This window comes from Gobio gobio (genome assembly GCF_949357685.1).
Source record: "Gobio gobio genome assembly, chromosome: 5".
Taxonomy (NCBI): Eukaryota; Metazoa; Chordata; class Actinopteri; order Cypriniformes; family Gobionidae; genus Gobio; species Gobio gobio.
Window position 1 is genome coordinate 34,918,140 of NC_137101.1, and position 21,059 is coordinate 34,939,198.

Sequence of the window (21,059 nt, forward strand, 5' to 3'; positions counted from 1 at the left end):
ACAGACAGAGAACCTTCCCCAAGTCCGTTCCCTTTTTTTTTTTCATTCAAGTGTGATTACAACATGGTATTTGATTACATTTTCAACAAGAAGCATCCCTGATCGGTTATCAGACATAAACATACAAATAATCTGTAGTGTTATAAAAATAAAAAAAATCAAAGTCAATGTCTACTAGTTATGCAAACATCCTAAATCTCAGAGGACACAAGTAACTTCATTAGTTTATGAACAATATAAGGAAAGGAGATATAGGGGGAAGGTGAAAGGAATGATGGAGAATGTGAGAGAAATGGAGAATAAAAGGAGGTTGAGTTAATTTCTGAATCAATTGGATTTGATTTTGACAAATCCAGGTGGCTTTCTGCCCATGTAAGATTTGATCCAGTTCTGGTACCGAGAAACTTTGGAGTACACACCAGGATATTTGGGCTCAGCACATCCTATACCAAAACTCACAACGCCAGACTGAATCCACAGGGAGCCCTTCCTATTGACCATTGGACCTCCAGAGTCTCCCTCAATGTATGAGATGTTAATATCGCAGGTCAGTAATTGTTCATAAAATGAATTATCTGTGAAATCAGTTACTAGTAGCACAATGATTCCTCGGATTGTGTCTCCAAAGCGCTCTCAAGTGTATCAAGCTGAGCGTTTTTAGGCTAGAAATGCTTTGGTGGACACATACTAAAGAATGTTCATTCAGTTGTCTATTAGGCGGTACGTCTCTTTTTATTTATTTATGTAAGTCCACACCTACCATCATTTTGAGAGTCAAAAAAAGCACATAGGCAACATAAAATGTATACCCGTAACTCCTGGGCGATACATTGAGGTATTATGAAGTGAAACGGTCGATCTGCGCAAGAAACTGAATATTATTTACAACATTATTACCTGTAATTCTTAGCCACAGGCAAATAGAGAAGTCAGATTCTTTTCCACAATCTGGTTCGTTTGGACAGTTAATTTCAATGAACTAGTTCAAATAACTGATTATTAAAGCACCCAATAAGGATGTGAAACAGATATTTTACATGTTTAACGCATATAAAGTGAAACTAGTATTAATCAACTCACCTTTTACATGAGAACCATGAGAAACCATTATCAGTATACTACTGTTGACTCGAGAACTACTGCCATCGGATCACTGTTGTATTTCCCAAACGTTTTATTTGTTATACTTAATGCTTTTCAGATTTTATGCTACATCAAAAATGTAGATTGTGGCGCCTTTATGAAACCCTCGGTAGTCATTACTCTGCATGTCAGACATATCCGCACTGTTCTCAGTTCAGTGTACTATAATTGAAGCGCTAAATGAGTTGGCCAAAACCAGCATCATAGTATCATATGCACCAGTAATTTGGATCGTTTCGCGTCAGAGTGACTATCAGGTACATCCAAAAGTTAGTTTTGATCGAGTAAATTGTAGATCTGTGCTGACTCGAGCTGCAAATTGTTTCAGATGGTTAAGTCCGAACTAGTTCTGGTACTCTTTATAGTGTAATTATACTTTTTGCTAATTGTGAACCCTGATCTTAAGTGTGTGTGTGTGTGTGTGATTTCTTTTGTTAGGTGCTGAGGGCTTCAGCCAGGAATCCTCCGTCGTTTCCTGGTGGTGGTTTTGAGACGCACAGCGTGTGTGTGAGTGAAAAGATGTTTTTTTTTTAGAAGTGTGTGTGTGGTTGTATTCCTTGTTCTTTAGCCCTCAGCCAAATCCTTTGTGTGTGGTGTTGTGTTTGTTTTATTGTAATTTTGTTAATTTTGTGGTGACTTGTTGATTGACCGTGATTCCTTCTCTTGCGATACAGCAACATTTTTATGGTTGTGGCGTGGCTTGGCTTGCATGGTCCGCTCACTGTTTTTTAATGTGATTTGTATTAATAAAGAACCTTTTTTTTTGTATGATATTCATGTCTCTGAATTTATTTTCAATCATTCTGTGATTTTAGAGTGGCGTAGTCACACCTGTATTTGTTCTTTGACTCTCAAAGAGACGGTACCCATTGACCCAATGATGTTCATTTATGGGTGAACTATCCCTTATAATAGTCTGGCACTGCAACTCCACGCTTTCCTTTGCAGATCAGATGAAGTAAAAAGCAGTTGTAGTGTATGAGTTCATGAGTAAAGACTGTTTAACTGAGTGACTAGGTTGGCAGTGTAAAGTGTGCAGGTAGTGGAAAACTGGAGCGTAATGAGTTAAAATGAATGACTGATTTCTTACCTGACATGCATCTTTTCCTCCCACATTTAAAAATCCAGCACAGATCATATTGTTTGTGATGTACCCTCCATAGGCCTTAGAACATTTACTGTTGCTCACAATTGGTAACATCACCTCCTGCAGTATGTTAGCACTCTTGCCTGTGACACAGATCAGATGACAAATTGTGTGGCTTTTAAAAAACATTTCTAGGTAAATTGTTGAGGTTTACAGCATTGTTTTTATTCATTTAATTGGCAAGCAAATGTTCACTCACCTCCATCTTTTACATATCCCCAGCCAGTCACCCAGCTCTCTTTACCTGCACTTAATACACTACTAGCAGCCGCCAGACAGACTGGTTTAATGTATTTAGAGAAAGTCACAGAAGAGGAGAGCTGGACCAGTGCTATGTCATTGTCCTCACTACTAGGAATGTCATAGTTAGGGTGGTTGATAATTCGTCTCGCTGTCCTGTGCATCTCATGAGGGTTTGAGCCATTTTGTCTCCGACGCCCGAAGTACATCACAATTTCAGACGCATTGACGCTGTAAATAGAGAACGTCTCCTTTAATCCACTATTATCAAATCAATCTACAACTGTATCTTTTTTTAAGATTTCAACATACCCTTGGAAGCAGTGAGCTGCAGATAAAACCCAGTCTTTATTGATTAGACTCCCGCCACAGAAATGCTTATTGGCTTTATGAATGCTGACTTGCCATGGCCAAGCCCCTGCCGCTGCATTCCTCCCTCCAACAATCTTTGTGTTGAGGGGGGCTCGGCCACATACTAATGAGAGAAAAGATGATATGAGAATTCCTTGTTAAAATGCCTCAGACATTCTGTGTGGAACAAACGTTTTATGGCCATTATGACAACTTACCATCTAACTGGCAGAGGGAACCTGTGTGGGTAGACAAATACAAGGTAGAATGTCATTTGGACTGCTGATAAACTGTTACTGTTAATCTCTTACATCAGTGCTGACACGTACCATTAGCTTGAAAACAAGATCAAACCTGAATAACGGTATTCATGGATTTTAGCCAAAACCCTGTTATATGATTTCATAGTAATGACATGAATAAAGTAACCTTAACTAAATTAGGCCAGTTTTACATTCAGTGCATAAGTGAATTTGCAGCGTCACTACAGCAGCAGGCTTACATTATGCTTTCACACTGACAGTAGCCCCTTTCACACAGCAATCCCGGTAAATTACCACAATGACTTTACCGGTAAATACAAAAATATGCTGTTCACACAAGCAACGGCGTTCTGGCTTTTTAACGGTAAGAGACCTTTCACACATCAGCAGCAAAACACCGGTAAATTCTGTGATGTCAGTCATCTTTAAACGCTGCACTGTTTTTATTCGCCTTCATTCATGAGAAGAGGCGCTTTAGTTTCACTATCTGCGATTTGACAACATAGTTTGGCGTCTGAGTGAAAGGCACAACAGATTATCAAACAGAACGTGTTTGATACTGTCCAAATGCAGAACCACAGCTCTGATGAATGGAAAAGAAGGCAGGGTCTCGAGCGCGACGCTTTGAAAAAGTTTCGAGACATGAAGTAACGGTCAAAGTTGATCATTTAGCGCATATTTAAATAGAAAAACTATTAAAAAGCTTTCAGAAAATATGAGGAGTAATCACATCATCTCCATAAGAACTTATGATTGGCCCAAAGCAGACTTTTTACGTCAGCGCGTTCTGACTTCAGACGTGAATATACCGGTAATCTTCATTCTGCGTTCACACAGAGTACATTACCGATAATTTACTGGAAATGTTACAACTTCCCTTACTGGTAAATTGCCGGAACTAATTTACCGGTATTTTTAAAAAGGTCCAGTTCACACATGATCGGTTACCGGTAATTTACCAGTTTAATTTACCAAAGACTGTGTGTGTGTGTGTGTGTGTGTGTGTGTGTGTGTGTGTGTGTGTGTGTGTGTGTGTGTGTGTGTGTGTGTGTGTGTGTGTGTGTGTGTGTGTGTGTGTGTGTGTGTGTGTGTGAGAGAGAGAAAAAGGGACTAGTGTTTCTGGTACGTAATAGAACTGCATCTCACATACAGAAAATACTTCTGTGTTACTATGGTGATAATTAAAGCTACACTGTGTGATATTTTCCCCCATCTAGCGGTTAAAAGGTATATGACCATCCAGTGAATTTTAGTTTCTGTTCTTCTCAATTCCGATTTCGTTTCAACTCCTACGGTGGCCGATTTAGTCCAAGATTAACATGGCTTCCAGTTCGACCTTGTCCACATTCGACACAGTGCCTGTGGGATATTCTGTGCGCAGTGGGATGGTTGGAATTCAACTGGCCTAATTATTCGGCTAGAAAGAACTGCAGCTAATCCAGAGTGAACTTTGATGATAGTAATGTTTATTCAGTCATCCAATTGCAAGGCATAAACAGGTTTGCGTGGATATGTACATAAATGTGGTTTCTGTGAGAGAACAAATAAGGATGGTAAATATACATACACAGTTAAGAACTGTATAACTATACTTATAAGTTACATTTGTATAATGTAACCGTAAACCAGAGCTTATTGTACCATATATAGGCGCTAAATGCAGCTGCATTAAAAGGAGCTGAGCTGCCGCTGCTAACAAGCGGTGTCCGGTTACAAAAGTGTGTGCGCAGCTTTAACATTAGCACTGCAGTGCGCTCTGTATAACAATTGTTAATATGCCGATCAGACCTGATACATATTTCCATCAACATACATTACAAGCAAATATTTTCTAAAAACGAATAAACATTGTTGATAAAATAACTGAATGATTATTCAAATAGGTGAGCATTACGCTATTGTATGTTGACACAAAAATACTTCTGAGGTGACATCAACTGAATGACGCGATGACACACTCTGAAACACATCTACAATGACAATAACTATTATTACTTACGGAGTTATTAACGCACAGAAATACCACACAAGGAAAAACAGACTTTTGAGGAATAAACAAGCCAGGAAAACTCCGTATAACTCTGTTACTGGACGCTGCTGAGATGAAAACTCTCTGCACATGCACCAGACAAGTCTGAACAAGTTGACGCGCACATGCGCGAGGCAGAGAATTTTGTACAGTGCCATCGAGTGAAACGCGAAAGGCGAAGCTTGAATTTACGGGTATGTCCCTCTTTGTCTAATGTACTTTCAAGATGGAGGGGCAACATGGCGACCACCGTTAGATCCCATTACCTTATGTATTTTCAATGGCATATTATAAACTTACGAGAATACTTTATTACTTGAAAGAAGTAAATATACATTAATGAGCACATGTATTTTTCAAAGAACTAAGTGTTTTTAGCTAAGAATAGACTAAAAAAGTTACACAGTGTAGCTTTAAGGTTCTGTCATGAATGGAAATATACAAAAAAATTATACTAAATTACTAAAATGTTTTAAATATTAAATCTTTTTTGTGTATCATGGCATTGCTTTTGAACTATGGACTCTATATTATTTGAATTAAAAATAATTATTACAATCAATTTCATAGATTTTATTATTTTAAATAATGACACTACTGTCATCAATTCAGTCAAGTGTTTTGTTTGTGTGTGTGTGTGTGTGTGTGTGTGTGTGTGTGTGTGTGTGTGTGTGTGTGTGTGTGTGTGTGTGTGTGTGTGTGTGTGTGTGTGTGTGTGTGTTTACAAATGCTCTTAGGAATTCAATCGCTTATAGTTATTAAACAATTGAAACGAATGCTATTAAACTTATATAAAATGTTCCTGCTTACCTGCTATGTTGAAAAGTATGGTATCTGTATCTGTGATCTGACTGCTGTTTCCTCAACTGTCAGATTTCGAATGAGATGGAAAGCAAGTACTGCCACATTTAGCAATGGTTCTCTGGCCCCACCCCCATTACGTTTATGTTTTTCAAAAAGCTTATTATGAGGTTCTGAATGTGGGTGGGACATGTTCCCACCATTTTTTTACTAAAGTCGATTTTGTCCCCACCAGTTTTTGAGAACCTTTTAAACATAGCTTGCATAAAGCATGTACAACACAGGAAAAAATTCTTTATCAAAAAAATCTAAGTTATTCTTCATAATTTGTATAATGAAATACACACATGCACTCATTTACTGGTGTGATCAAAGTCCCTACCAAATCTAACATTCATAGACATTAGGGCTTGCATAGACTAGACGAGAGATCGACTACTTCAACCACTAGTCGGCGCTGTCGGAAACAATCGACTACTCGAGCGTGCATAAACCATAAATTAATTCAAAATAGCGAACGTCACCAACAGACACCAAGTAATTCATCAAGGATGACAAAAATATCATAATTTGCCAACTCTGTAAGAATACTTTAAAATACAACAGCAGTACGACAGCTCTGCACAACCACCAACGCTTGAAACATCCAACAACAAAGGCAAATGTTAGAGACACACACCACGAAGCAAACAAGCATTCATGAATTCTGTAAACGCCGGATTACAGAGAGAAGACAGGTAAGACGCTCAGGCCCTAGTCCGGCCCGTGTCTGACAGCTTATCAAAATTCTCACCCCAAGTCCGACTGGAGCCCGTGTTTTTTTTTTTTTTTATTACACACTACTGTTGCAGCTATTAAAATAGTTCAGTTTTGTTTTTAATATCAGTAGTTATATTTCGTTTGGTTTCTTTATTAAGTTAATATAGAATTTTTTTTGACATGTTTTGTTTGTTAAATTAAAGTTTTTGTTTTTTAAAGTAGCGACCAAGCAACGAGTGAGTTAACCCAACGCTTTAGCCTCTCAAATCAACACTTGACTTGTCTTGCCTATAGTAAAATCCATAGATATTAAACACTTCAAGCATATCACAATACTAGTTTAAACGTTTACTATCACCACCACAGTAAAAAAGCATTTTTGACAAGCTGAGGCAGGTCTGCTGCTGCTCGCAACGGCGCTCGCAAACGAAACTGGGCTATAATCTAAACTACTAAACAAAATAAAAATAAAAAACATGCAGCTTGTCTTACCTTACACCTCTCCGCAAAATGAATATAAATATGATCTTCAATTCCTGCGCTAGATTGGCATTTAACAGAGTTCACGTCAACGAAAGCAACCTGCCTTTTATTTGTCATCCGCTAATTTCAAAATCAATGACCGCAATAGGAGAAAGAGCGACGTAGGGACTGGTAAGATCATTTAGTCTCATTAGTTTTAATGAATATTTATGTGTGTTTATCTAAGACTTAGCCTAAAGCCTATTTTCAGTTTCACTTATGATCGTTTGCGTGTTGGCTTGCTTTAATTTGTGGTGATGCGTGTTAGCTACAGTAGCGCCATCATATCGGAATACAACATGTCATATATAGCCTTTAACACGCTCTCACATGTTTATATTTTAACAATTTGCCAGGAGTAAAACTTACATATGTGATTTAAACAACCAGATGCATTTACACTTGTCCAGTTTCGTCTGAAATGCGTCCAAGACCACCTTCTGAATTGGTTTGTTTGAGTGATCGGATATAAATCCGTCTCGAAAGAATTTTGGAAGGTATTTACTCCTGTTTTTTTTTATTTTTTAGAATCGGATAGATATCTGATTAGAGAAAACGAATTAAGTGACCAGTTGTAAAAAGGCCATAACTCAACTGCAACTGCGCTGAAGGAACGCGCGCTGGTGTTGGCGCGACTCTAAACACTATGCGAATCGCAGGAGCATGGTATCGTGTTGTTTCCACCAGCTCAGCATATCTCTAAGTTTATTTTAATTAATGAATGTCTAATATCAAACGAAGGAGAAGCCTAAAACAGGTCCGAAGCCCAGCCCGCGTGTGAGGTATGATGTGAAAATTGGCCTGAAGCGCAGGTGTGAAAATGCAGGGCTCTATTTTATAGTGAAGGAAATAAGACCACTCGCTGCAGTTTCAGGAGAGAAATTCAGGGGAATTATCAACTTCTTTGAACCCAGTTACACCGTTCCATCGAATACTACACTCTGGAAAGCCTATAGACGCAAATGTTAGTATTGCAATGTCGCTTGCAACTATTTATTTGGCTTTACTCTGCTACATGAAAATTAAAATATTATTAATTATATTATATTATATTAGTCTTAATTATAATGTATTGTTTACTTATGCAGGGGCGTAGCCAGAATGTTTTTTCAGGGGTGGCCAGGTAAGACCCAGTGATTGTATTGGGGTGGCCAAATTTTTTTTTTTTTACTACTGACTGTGACATGCTGTACCAAAGCAAATTCTACTGAAATTATAAATCACAAACAAAAATAATTAAAAATTGTCAAATTATTTACAATGTCATACAAAATAAGGAAAATATGTATGCTGATAATTTTAGGGGGAAAAAGACAAAGCTTACTCGCGTTTCTTTTATTCACTTAGGGAGAAATCATGAGACTTGAATGTTAAGAGCCTGAAAATAACCTAAATGTCTGATCATGTTTTCATTCAAATATGAGGATTATTCTCTCAGTAATGTAGCTTCTGTAAGCTTTTATGTCAAGAAAAGTCTAGGCGTCCTTTCAAAAAGGACATTTATTTCAGAACATTTGTGATTGTAAAGATTAGTTTTTTTATTCAAATTAATCTGCAATAAACTGGTCATTATAATGCATATACAGTTACTGAAAAACTATAGCAACTATTTACAGAATTTGCAAAGTGTAAAAACTAATTTAGTTGATAAGAAGTGTCAGTCATAGTCTGCGCGCTCCATTGCGTGTGTGCGCAAAACTGGCAGACGAGTGAGCACAAGCAATATTGATTCCATGCTTACAAATATTGCACAAGTTGATGCCTTTTGATTGGTTGCTAGGCCATCAAACACATTTTACCCCCGAACGCAATTTTTACAGAGGAACCACTCCCCCTGTTTTGGGCTAGTTTTGAGTAGCAATTGAGCAATTTGTTGTGAAAAACCTGGCAACCCTGAGTACTGCGGTTATTTTGTTCATGTTTAAATAGCGAGTGTTTTAGTATTTCATTTAACCCTTTCCTCTCTGGCGTATTTATTGCAAAAACAAGTTCAGAACATGAATATTGAGTGTTTAGCTTTCAAATGATGCATAGTTGATTGAATATTTTGTATAAAACAAAAGTAAATAGAGACACTGATAACGGTTTATTTATTTATTTTTTACTTGCGTTTCCCCTATTAAAATCCATTCATGCAGCAGCTCTTCTGCCGCTCAGTCACAGGCTGAGGGGGCGTGTTCCGACGGGAAAGTGACGGCGATGCATACCCTCTATTGTAGCCTACGCAAAAATGTGTTTCTGCTAAGGAAACATTCACATTACCACAACTTTAACAAACTTTTCGGAAAATTTTTGGAAAACTTCGGTAAATAACGTTGACTTTCCTAACCTGATCATCACCGTATCCTCTTGCGTTGCTCGGCTTGTGCTGAACTTGAAAAATTACCGCTGGCTTCTACCCTTTACACACAGAGGTCTGTGCACAAACCACAGAGCCAAACCACTTCACCAGAAACCCCGCCCTACAGCTTATTTCATTGGTTAAGGTTACAGTGACAGGTAGGTTTAGGGATCAGTGTTTGGTCAGTACTGTGATTTGACATGACCAATAAAATCGTAAATCATCGAGCTGTTCAGAGTAGCGCAGAATAGTGTCAGAGCGGCGAAGTAAAAGTCACCTCTTTCTCATTGTCAAAAGTGCTTTTCAGCTTGCACATCAGGGGTGCAAATAGACATATACATTTAATCCACACTCCATCTCTATATGGATGGTGGATTAAATCAAAATGTCTGAAAATGTTAGATTTGGTAGGATTTTCTTGGTTTCTCTGTTCATGTGTTTCTGTATTCAATGCGTAATATCATTGCACGGTCTGCAAGTCTCAGTATTTGCTCTGCAGCAGCGTAGCAGAATCTTGAATCTCTATTGCCATACCAATCTCTTGAGAGTTGCCATGACAGAAATATAAATATAATATTTATGTATCAATGTTTAACAATACAATTTTGTACAAAAAAAAAACAAAAAAAAAATTGTTAACAGGTTTCTGGGCCAGCGGGTGAACAGAGCCATCTAAGAATTTACTTTGAATATGAAAAGAATTTGTAGTTATACTGTATGACCCAATGAGAAAAATGAGAAGAATTTACTGTCACACAACAGGTACAACCAGAACAATTTATGCAATAACAGCAGTTCCCAGTAAGTCACATTACATCGGGAACTATTCCCTCTAGGCTATATGTGCTCACACACTGGAAAAAATTAAGAAGAAGAAGAAAAAACACAGATTGTCTGATTTACTCAGTTTTGTTGTGTGGATCACAAATAATATGTTTCTCTTCTAAACTTGATTTCTTTGCTTTCAGTGTGCTAGAGTCTATTTCAGTCTACTTTCTTTGCAGTCTACTAGATTCAATTATGTTGGATAAATATGAACCAGTCAAGCACCCATGTTCAGCACTTTCTGAATCTGACTTCTGACTTGTAATGTTTGCCTGAATCATAATCATACATTGTTTGTTCGTTGGCCAGAGGAGAACTGGCACCCTGACTGAGCCTGGTTTCTCCCAAGGTTTTTTTCTCCATTCTGTCACCTAATGGAGTTTTGGTTCCTTGCCACCGTCGCCTCTGTTGCCTTTGGCTTTTGGCTTGCTTTGTTGGGGACACTAAATATTCAACTATATTACTGATCTGCCCGCATTGACACTATAGCCCCATTTTCACTGAAATTACCCGGAACAATTTGTCCCAGGAACTTTTTTTTCCCTCAGACCTGTTGCTGTTTGCGTTTCCGTCGCAGTCTCAAGTACCGTGAAGATTAGTCTGGTGACGTAGGACATCTGTCGTTTTTTTAAAAACTTTATTGTTGATTTGAATAGCAAAGAACTCTTACTGCACGCAACTTTTAGGTTGAAATAAAATGCTGCATGAACTGAACCAGTTAGCATGTTCAGCGGCCAAATCCCACCCCCGAAATTTCCTGAACTTTGAAAAAGTACTACCTCGCGATGAGGGCCGTTTTGAGGGGGAAATATTTACCCGGAATTAAATTTAGACCCTGGTTCCTGCGGTCGAAACACACTGAGGACCCAAGTTCCTAGTACCTGGTGGTGGTAACGCGGCTAATATGATAATTGAACTGAGCTGGATGACATCACTGTTTTCTCCAGAGTGGCTGTACAGCTGAATCAAATTCTGTTGCATTATTTTCCTGTTAACACAATGAAGCTGTTTTGAAAACCTGCGTGAAGTTGGCCCCCCACCCAACGCAAAACTTCGGCAAAATAGTCTCAATCGTTTGTGCTCTGTTTGTGCTGGTCTGTGCCATACATTTTTTTTGTTTGTGCTGCTTTGGTTTTTAAGATATTAAAAAAAACATTTTTAGGTCATTCTGAGGTCACTCAGCCCCCCACATTCTCAAAATTCACCTAAAATAGCCTTGTTTGTTTGTGCTTTGTTTGTGCTGGTTTGTGCCGGTAAAAGCTTTGTTTGTGCTGCTTTCGTTTTTTAGATATTGGACTTTGAATTATAGACGATGACGTCACCAGCCCCCCGACCTGCTCCGAATTCACCCAAAATAGTCTCAATCCTTTGTGCTTCGTTTGGTTTGTGCTGGTAAAAGTGTCGTTTGTGCTGCTTCCGTTTTTAAAATATTATTCATTGAATTATAGCCGATGACGTCACCAGCCCCCCGATCTGCTCCAAATTCACCTAAAATAGTCTCAACCGTTTGTGCTTCGTTTGTGCTGGTTTGTGCCGGTAAAAGCTGCGTTTGTGCTGCTTCCGTTTTTTAGATATTAAAATAATATTAAGGTAGTCATTCTGAGGTCACTCAGCCCCCCGACCTGCTCCAAGGTCAACTTAAATAGTCTCAATCGTTTGTGCTGCTTCCATTTTTTATATATTATACATTGAAATATAGCCGATGACGTCACCAGCCCCCCGAACTTCTCCAAGTTCACCTCAAATAGTCTCAATCGTTTGTGCTGGTTTGTGCCGGTAAAAGGTTCGTTTTTGTGGCTTTCTTTTTTTAACAACACAGAAGTAAATTAGCCTGGTAAGATTCAAACGGCAAACATTACATTTACATTTAGTCATTTAGCAGACGCTTTTATCCAAAGCGACTTACAAATGAGGGCAATAGAAGCAGCTAGAGCAGTCCAAGGGCAACAATATCAACAATATGCAAGTGCTGTAACAAGTCTCAGTTAATCTAGCACAGAACTGAATTTTTTTTATTTTTATAAATAAATTAGACAGACAGACAATGAATAGAATGTTAAGTGCTATTCTCGATCGGTCAGGTGTTGCTGGAAAAGATGTGTCTTTAGACGTTTTTTGAAAATGGCTACAGACTCGGCCGCACAAATTGAGATAGGCAGGTCATTCCACCAGGTGGGAACGGTCCAGGAAAAGGTCCGTGACAGCGATTTCATGCCTCTCTGGTATGGCACCACAAGGCGTCGCTCACTGGCAGAACGCAAGTTCCTGGAGGGTGTGTAAGTCTGAACAAGCGAGTTTAGGTATATTGGTGCAGAGCCAGTGGATATTTGGAAGGCGAGCACAAGTGCCTTGAATTTAATGCGAGCGGCTATTGGCAGCCAGTGCAGACTGATGAGGAGAGGCGTGACGTGTGCTCTCTTCGGCTCACTAAAGACCAACCTCGCTGCTGCATTCTGGATCAGTTGCAAGGGTTTGATAGTGCATGCCGGAAGGCCCGCTAGAAGAGCATTGCAGTAGTCCAGTCTGGAGAGAACAAGAGCTTGTACCAGTAGTTGTGTGGCATGATCTGATAGGAAGGGTCTAATCTTCCTAATGTTGAATAGTGCAAATCTGCAGGACCGGGTTGTTGCAGTAATGTGGTCAGTGAATTTTAGCTGATCATCAATCACAACCCCAAGGTTCCTGGCTGTCCTGGACGGAGTTATGGTTGATGATCCTAGCTGAATGGAGAGATTGTGATGCAGTGCTGGTTTGTCTGAGACCACAAGCAGTTCTGTCTTTGCAAGGTTGAGTTGCAGGTGATGTTTCTTCATCCATGCTGAAATGTCTGTTAGGCAGGCAGCGATACGAACACCAACCGATGGATCATCAGGTTGAAATGAGAAGTAGAGTTGAGTGTCGTCGGCATAGCAGTGATAGGAAAAGCCATGTTTCTGAATGACCGATCCCAATGATGACATGTAGATGGAGAAGAGAAGTGGTCCAAGCACAGAGCCCTGGGGAACGCCAGTGGCTAGATGATGTGACTTAGACACTTCACCACTCCATGACACCCTGAAGGACCTACCTGAGAGGTAAGACTTGAACCACTGGAGAGCGGTTCCTGAGATGCCCATCTTCATGAGAGTTGACAGAAGGATCTGGTGATTAACTGTGTCAAAAGCAGCAGACAAATCCAGTAAGATAAGTACTGTGGATTTGGAGGCTGCTCTTGCCTGTCTCAGTGTCTCCGTAACTGAGAGCAGGGCAGTCTCAGTTGAGTGGCCGCTTTTGAAACCGGATTGGTTGATGTCCAGGAGATTGTTCTGTTCAAGAAACATAGAGAGCTGATTAAACACAGCCCTCTCAAGTGTCTTAGCAATGAAAGGTAGAAGGGATACCGGTCTGTAGTTTTCTAAAAGTGCTGGGTTTAGAGAGGGTTTTTTAAGCAGTGGGGTTACCCGAGCCAGCTTAAATGCTGTGGGGAAAGTCCCGGTGTGAAGAGAGGTGTTGACAATGTGAGTGACAGCAGGAGTAACAGAAGAAGAAATGGCCTGAAGGAGGTGAGTGGGCATAGGATCAAGCGGACATGAGTTTGGAGACATCTGCTTCAGAGAGCAGAGAGAGCAAACCAAATTACATTAAGTTAAACAGTAGCATTCACTTAACTGTTACTGTGCATTTTTCAACTATTAACGGACATAGCGGATCACAGGATGTGTGGAATATAAAACAAACTCCAAGGTAAGTGTTTTTACTTGTTACTGTATATGTTGTTACGTGAATAACAGTCTTAAAATTAAAATTGTCATTAATGCACGCACCATAATCTGTTTGCTAATCTGTTTAGGCCACGTGTGTGTGTGTGTGTGTGTGTGTGTGTGTGTGTGTGTGTGTGTGTGTGTGTGTGTGTGTGTGTGTGTGTGTGTGTGTATAGACCTATACAGTAGGCTACCCTTGAAACAACGTTCTGTTCAAGTCTCTTAAGCTCACCAAAGGCAGTATTAGTGAAATATTACACTTTAAATTAATAATTATTATTTCTGTGATGTGAACGCTCAATTTTCTGCATCATTACAGTCTTCAATATCACATGGTCCTTCAGAAATCATAGTAAAATGCTGATTTTGTGCTCAACTATGATAAATTATTATTGAAGCTTGATTATTAAGAATAGTTCTTAATTTTATTGTAAAAACCGTGATACATTTTGTTTTTTACCTTTCTATAAATCAAAGATAAAAGAACAGCATTTATTTGAAATATAAATATTTTTAACAATATAAATGTCTGTGCTGTCTCTTGATTAATTTATTGTGTCCTTTACCTAACCTTTGAATGATTGTGTATCATGGTTTCCACCAAAAAATAAAATAAAATACTAAGCAGCACAACATTGATATTGGTAATAATTAATGTTTCTTAAGCAGCAAATCATTAGAATCATGTGACACTGAAGACTGGAGTAATGATGATAAATTCAGCTTTGATCACAGGAATAAATTACACTTTACTATATATTCACATATATTCAACAGCTGATTTACACTGGAGTAATATTCAATAATGTTACAGTTATTACTGTATTGTTTGATTTAATAAATACAGCCTTGGTGAGCAAAATATACTTCTTTCAGAAACATTAAAGCCTAATGTTTTGAAAATATAATGTATGTGGAAACTCATGACTCAATGAATTAGAAATTAAGCCAAAGTGGTTTTACTTTTGAATTGCAGTGCACTATCGAACATCTATTAACACAAATAATAGACCTTTAAAACTTAAACTTAAATAAAATAAAAAAAATAATTAAAAAAAACATAATACTGACAAGCTACTATCTGTCTTCAAACCAAAAATGCCACACATAATAGACTTGCGTGCAAACAACATCAAACCTGACTTCCAGAAAAGCAGATACTTCTTCTCCAAACAGTAATAGGAAAACAAGGTTGTGTGGCATACAACAAACATACTTGTATAATTATGAAAGTAATTTTAAATAATGAAATTAGTCTTTTGTGTATAATACAGCATGTGGGCATATTTTGTTTTTTTCTGACGCTCCTGTCACTCCACTTGTCGTCATACATCTCCCAGACACATGGAGACCTCCTGCAGTAGGCCACATAATGTTCAAGAGCATCCTGGGTTAAGCCTCCTCTGAAAGCAATGACTGCCCTTAAAGTAAATCTCTCTCCTTGGAGCATCAGATTGGAGGGAAATTCATGCAAAGCAATTTCTGTGGAGTTGCTTCACAGGTCAGTGTCAATCCAGAGAAGTTCTCCCAGACTGTAACTGTGAGAAACTTTTCCTGCACAGAGCACTTTCCCTCTGGTACCTTTCTTGAATGCAGGGGGACACTGTGATGGACTTTGGATTGTCCTGAGGCAGGGGGACTCCGGAAGGCTAAGGCCTTCTTCTACCTTGGTCTGAAGATGCGCCATGCCAGAAGCCTGTAGTACAGCAACAGAAGTACAGAAGTACAGAAGTACAAAAGAAGTACAGAAGTACAAAGTTGATCATACCGAGAATATCCAAATCAACTGCAGGCGGTCGATCGTTTTCCTATTTAGCACCTAAACTCTGGAACAGTCTTCCTAACATTGTTCGGGAAGCAGACACACTCTGTCAGTTTAAATCTAGACTAAAAACACATCTCTTTACTGTGGCATACACATAAAACACTTTTTCAATGAAATGATTGTTAGGCTGCATTAACTAGGTCAGCCGGAACCGGGAACACTTCCCATAACACCTGATGTACTCGTTACATCATCAGAATAATGGCATCTACGCTAATGATAGTCTCTCTGTTTTATCCCGAGGTTTACTGCAGTCAGCCGGATCCGGGCCGTATCCAGTTCAGATGGTGGACCTGCGCCCAGAGAAGACCAACACAGGACCCCGAAGTGTCTGGGAGACCGTGATTAGACTCCCCCTGCAACTGCCTCATCGACACGACATCTCAATAAACCCGTCTCCGGCGTGTTGACTCAGATTGTTCGAATATTACAATTAAATAATACTTAAATCGATATGTCATCCTCAATAAACCCTTCTCCAGCGTGTTGCCTCCGATCATTCGAATATTGCACTTTAATAATTATTTAATCAACATCATCCTCAATAAACCCGTCTCCAGCATGTTGCCCCCGGTCCCTCGAATATTCTGATCTATTATGACCTCCGAGCTGTAAAACTGCCAGAATAATAATAATAATACGCTGTTTGTTAATTGGCCAGAGGAGAACTGGCACCCCGACTGAGCCTGGTTTCTCCCAAGGTTTATTTTTCTCCATTAGGTCACCTGATGGGGTTTTGGTTTCCTTGCCACTGTTGCCTCTGGCTTGGCGTGCTCAGTTGGGGACACTAAATTTTTCAACTAAACATCGAAATACATCTAAATAATAAACTAAATTAACCATTTAAACTAAATTATTGATCTAAAGCCCACACTGTCACTGTATGATACTTGAAATTTTTCCAGAATGGCTATACAGCTGAATAAAATTATGCTGCATTATTTTCCTGTTTAACACTGTAAAGCTGCTTTGAAACAATCTACATTGTTAAAAGCGCTATATAAATAAAGTTGACTTGACTTGACTTGACAAACTAATGGAATTTCCCTTGTGACTTGTTTGCTGAGACCACAATACTGTGAGGAGCACTGTTTTGTGAAGGAAACGCACGCATGTTTTGTCATTGACTTTTCAATGATAGTGGAGATGTGGCACTGTGCATCAATTTGGAGAGCACCAGATTTCAGTGGGACAGCTTTGAATATTCCACTCACCAGCTCTGCCCTCTGTATGTAGGCCTGTGCATTCAGACCCTTTGTGGTGATGGATTTCACTAGCTGGAGGAGGTTGTTGGAATCCTCACTGCAAACAATATTTTCAAAAGTGACACTATCGCAGAAAGCACAACATAAGCATTGACAAAAAGCATCGAATGCACATGTGTTCAGCACAGAGATTCTTGATTTCCTGAGTTTAACAGGCTGTTGATTGTTTCCATTTTTCAACAGGTCTACTTTCAGTTTTTTCCCCTTCACAGATGGATCTGCATGGAGCCATTCAGGACAAGGAGAGAGGTATGAGTTTCTCTTCCTCTTTTTGGGTGGAACCGCTAGACCTCTCCAGTTTTCAACAGCGTCTTCATCTGTTGGATGGATGTTTGTGACAGTGTCAGACTTCCCAGAACAGTAAGTGTCCATTTCTGTCTTTCCATCTACACTACAGGTTCCCAGCCAGCAGAGTCATGTGGGGCCCATATGGGTGTCACCTGGGCTGTCTAACTGGGGCCCAGCCAGTTTTGTCCTCAGTTTCCATGTAGGCCCCACATGGGCTAGCCCAGATGAACTGAACACTGCTCAGTGTGCACACTACAGGCTGTTAAATGTAACTGAATCAGTGTTGGAGTTAATGAGATAATTAAGTGATTAATAGAGTAAAGACTGAATATTACTGAAGACTCCTACAAGCAGAATCACTGAAGGACAGAGAAACACAACAGACTTCAGACACAACTTCACAAAAGCATTATCAGCTTCCCTTTTTACCTATTAGATTGACTTTCTGTTATCTTAGTTTTTATTGATAATTCCCACTGAGCAAAGGTGTACGTTGAAAAGACGTCCACTGAGGAGCCAGAATGAAAGTTTTTATGACGTCTGTTTTTGACGTGTTCTGCACGTCCGATATAGACGTTCATGGAACCTCAAGGTTAAAAACTAGTTCAAATCTGCTCATTGTGGACATATTTTCCATTTGTAATTGCAAAGCAACTCACAGACAGTGTGTGTTTGTCCAGAAATCATGAAAATAAAAGAAACTTAGCTCACACCTTTAGACATTTTAGACAACTTAGCATCTGTAAATCACACATCTTTGGATCGTGAGAGAATCGTGGGATTCAATCCAGGATCTTCTTGCTGTGAGGAGACAGTGTTTCCCATTGAGACACTGGTGCTGCCCTTAATCACAGACATAAGACACACTTTGACTATTTCTGTCAGACGTCTACAGAAGCTCTAACTGAGAATTAACAGAGCTTTAGATGTTGATGTTTATGGTGAATTTGAAGCCACCATTGTGGTGGGAAGCGTTTGCTTTAGTTGGGCTCTTGGTTCCTGTACTTGAGTTAGCTTTTCTTTGGCTGCTGTAACTGTGTGTGTGAAACACAATAGTTATGGCTGAGAAAGCAAAGATAAAGTGACTTAAGGTGTTGTCAGCTTCTTGTTGATGACTAAATCATCAGAAGGCTAGAATCTGATGTTGTGCTTTTGAGTTTTAGGTTCTTGATCGGCAAATAATTATTTGTTTATATAGCCTACTATAACCTTGTGAATCCACTGTATTGACACCAATAGCAATAAACAAATCACTCATTCTGAAAGATGATTAAACAGCAGCTGCACATTGTTTTGAGAAAATATGTCACATAGTCACACGCAGACATCAAGATTTTGCATATGATTCACAACAATGGTGACTATCAAGCATGAGTTTTGTACTTTGAAGCTACCCATCATGCATTGCAGCATTTTTATGATTGTCACCGTTGTTGTGAATCATATGCAAAATCTTGATGTCTACGTGTGACTATGTGACATATTTTCTCAAAACAATGTGCACATGCATTTTTATCATCTTTCAGGATAAGTGATTATTTTATTGCTATTAGTCCCAATACAGTGGATTCACAAGTTATAGTATATAAACAAATTATTATTTGCCAAACATGAACACAAAACTCAAAAGCATAACATAAGATTCTAGACTTCTGATGATTTAGTCATCAACAAGGAGCTGACAACACCTGAAGTTACTTTATCTTTGCTTTCTCAGCCATAACTATTGTGTTTCTCACACACAGTTACAGCAGCCAAAAAAAAGCTCACACAAATACAGGGACCAAGAGCCCAACTAAAGCAAACGCTTCCCACCACAATGGTGACTTCAAATGAAACATAAATATCAACATCTAAAGCTCTGTTAATTCTCAGTAAGAGCTTCTGTAGACGTCTGACAGAAATAGTCAAAGTGTGTCTTATGTCTGTGATTAAGGGCAGCACCAGTGTCTCAGTGGGAAACACTGTCTCCTCACAGCAAGAAGATCCTGGATTGAATCCCACGATTCTCTCACGATCCAAAGATGTGTGAATTACAGATTATACGTTTTCTAACGTGTCTAAAGGTGTGAGCTAAGTTTCTTTTATTTTCATGATTTCTGGACAAACACACACTGTCTGTGAGTTGCTTTGCAATTACAAATGGAAAATATTTCCACAATTTGAACTAGTTTTTAACCCTGAGGTTCCATGAATGTCTATATTGGACGTGCAGAACACGTCAAAAACAGACGTCATAAAAACTTTCATTCTGGCTCCTCAGTGGACGTCTTTTCAACGTACGCCTTTGCTCAGTGGGAATTATCAATAAAAACTAAGATAACAGAAAGTCAATCTAATAGGTAAAAAGGGAAGCTGATAATGCTTTTGTGAAGTTGTGTCTGAAGTCTGTTGTGTTTCTCTGTCCTTCAATGATTCTGCTTGTTATCATCAGGAGTCTTCAGTAATATTCAGTCATTACTCTATTAATCACTTAATTATCTCATTAACTCCAACACTGATTCAGTTACATTTAACAGCCTGTAGTGTGCACACTGAGCAGTGTTCAGTTCATCTGGGCTAGCCCATGTGGGGCCTACATGGAAACTGAGGACAAAACTGACTGGGCCCCAGTTAGACAGCCCAGGTGACACCCATATGGGCCCCACATGACTCTGCTGGCTGGGTTGTGGTGGGTAGTGGATTGGCATCTGTGGTGATCACTGTTGAAACGGTTCTATCCTCTTCACCTTTTTCCGCAGCTTTCTGCTTTGCACAACAAATTCGCATGTTGCCTTCAATGTAGGACAGGTGTCGAGCAATGAATCGATCCACCCGAATAGGCAGGTTTTCATGCTTGAAAAGGCCGCGTTTGATGTTTTTGAACTCTGCTTCAACATTGGCTGAACTTGCGGTGATATTGGTGCTTCGGAAGTGAGGGATCATTACTCCTGTCCAGAGTGGTAAGTAACTTGCAAGCCAGATTATATTGGGAATAATCTCAGGGAGAAAGTGCATATTGTCATGATCACCATTAGACACGGAAAGTGACCTGCTCTCCTCACATATGTCTGTCACCCACTGCCGTAGGTCTGTCTGTGGTTGGTCACATGGATCCACTTCTTCCAGGTCCTCACCCTCCACATCTGGGATGATGACACACTCTTCAGCAATTCTGGCTTTTAGGTATTTTCAGGTATACTCTCTGATATGAGGGGGGCTCCAGAGCTGTCATTGCCCTCTGCTTCGCTGAGAGCCACAACAGTAATGCTGCGTAGTAGCTCTCTTGCATCTTCCATGGATTGTGACATGAGAATCTGTGCCATTGACCTCACAAAAAAAGATTTGATGCGATGTGGTTTCTTCTTTAAGCAGTCCCACTGGCAGATCATCTTGATGCAGTGAGCAACATCAACCCTGACAAAACAAGATGGCACTTTTGCTGACTGTTTGCAGAGTAAGACACCACAACACTCATTGACGTAGGTCTTTAGATCAGGATGAGGAGTAAAAGCCTTGACCAGAGCTCCGAGCAAAGCCA

General features: G+C 39.4%; 1 protein-coding gene across 1 annotated transcript; it reads right to left on the reverse strand.

Moving 5' to 3' along the window:
• Window positions 1-327: 327 nt before the first annotated feature.
• Window positions 328-20,464, reverse strand: LOC307126279 (serine protease 27-like; the record flags this gene model as incomplete). Its single annotated transcript, XM_079816744.1, has 8 exons — window positions 328-519; window positions 2,234-2,373; window positions 2,490-2,761; window positions 2,843-3,005; window positions 3,100-3,120; window positions 15,743-15,857; window positions 17,201-17,315; window positions 20,193-20,464. 8 exons carry the CDS (start codon window positions 20,462-20,464, stop codon window positions 328-330), a joined length of 1,290 nt encoding a protein of 429 aa, XP_079672870.1.
• Between the last annotated feature and the right edge of the window lie 595 nt (window positions 20,465-21,059).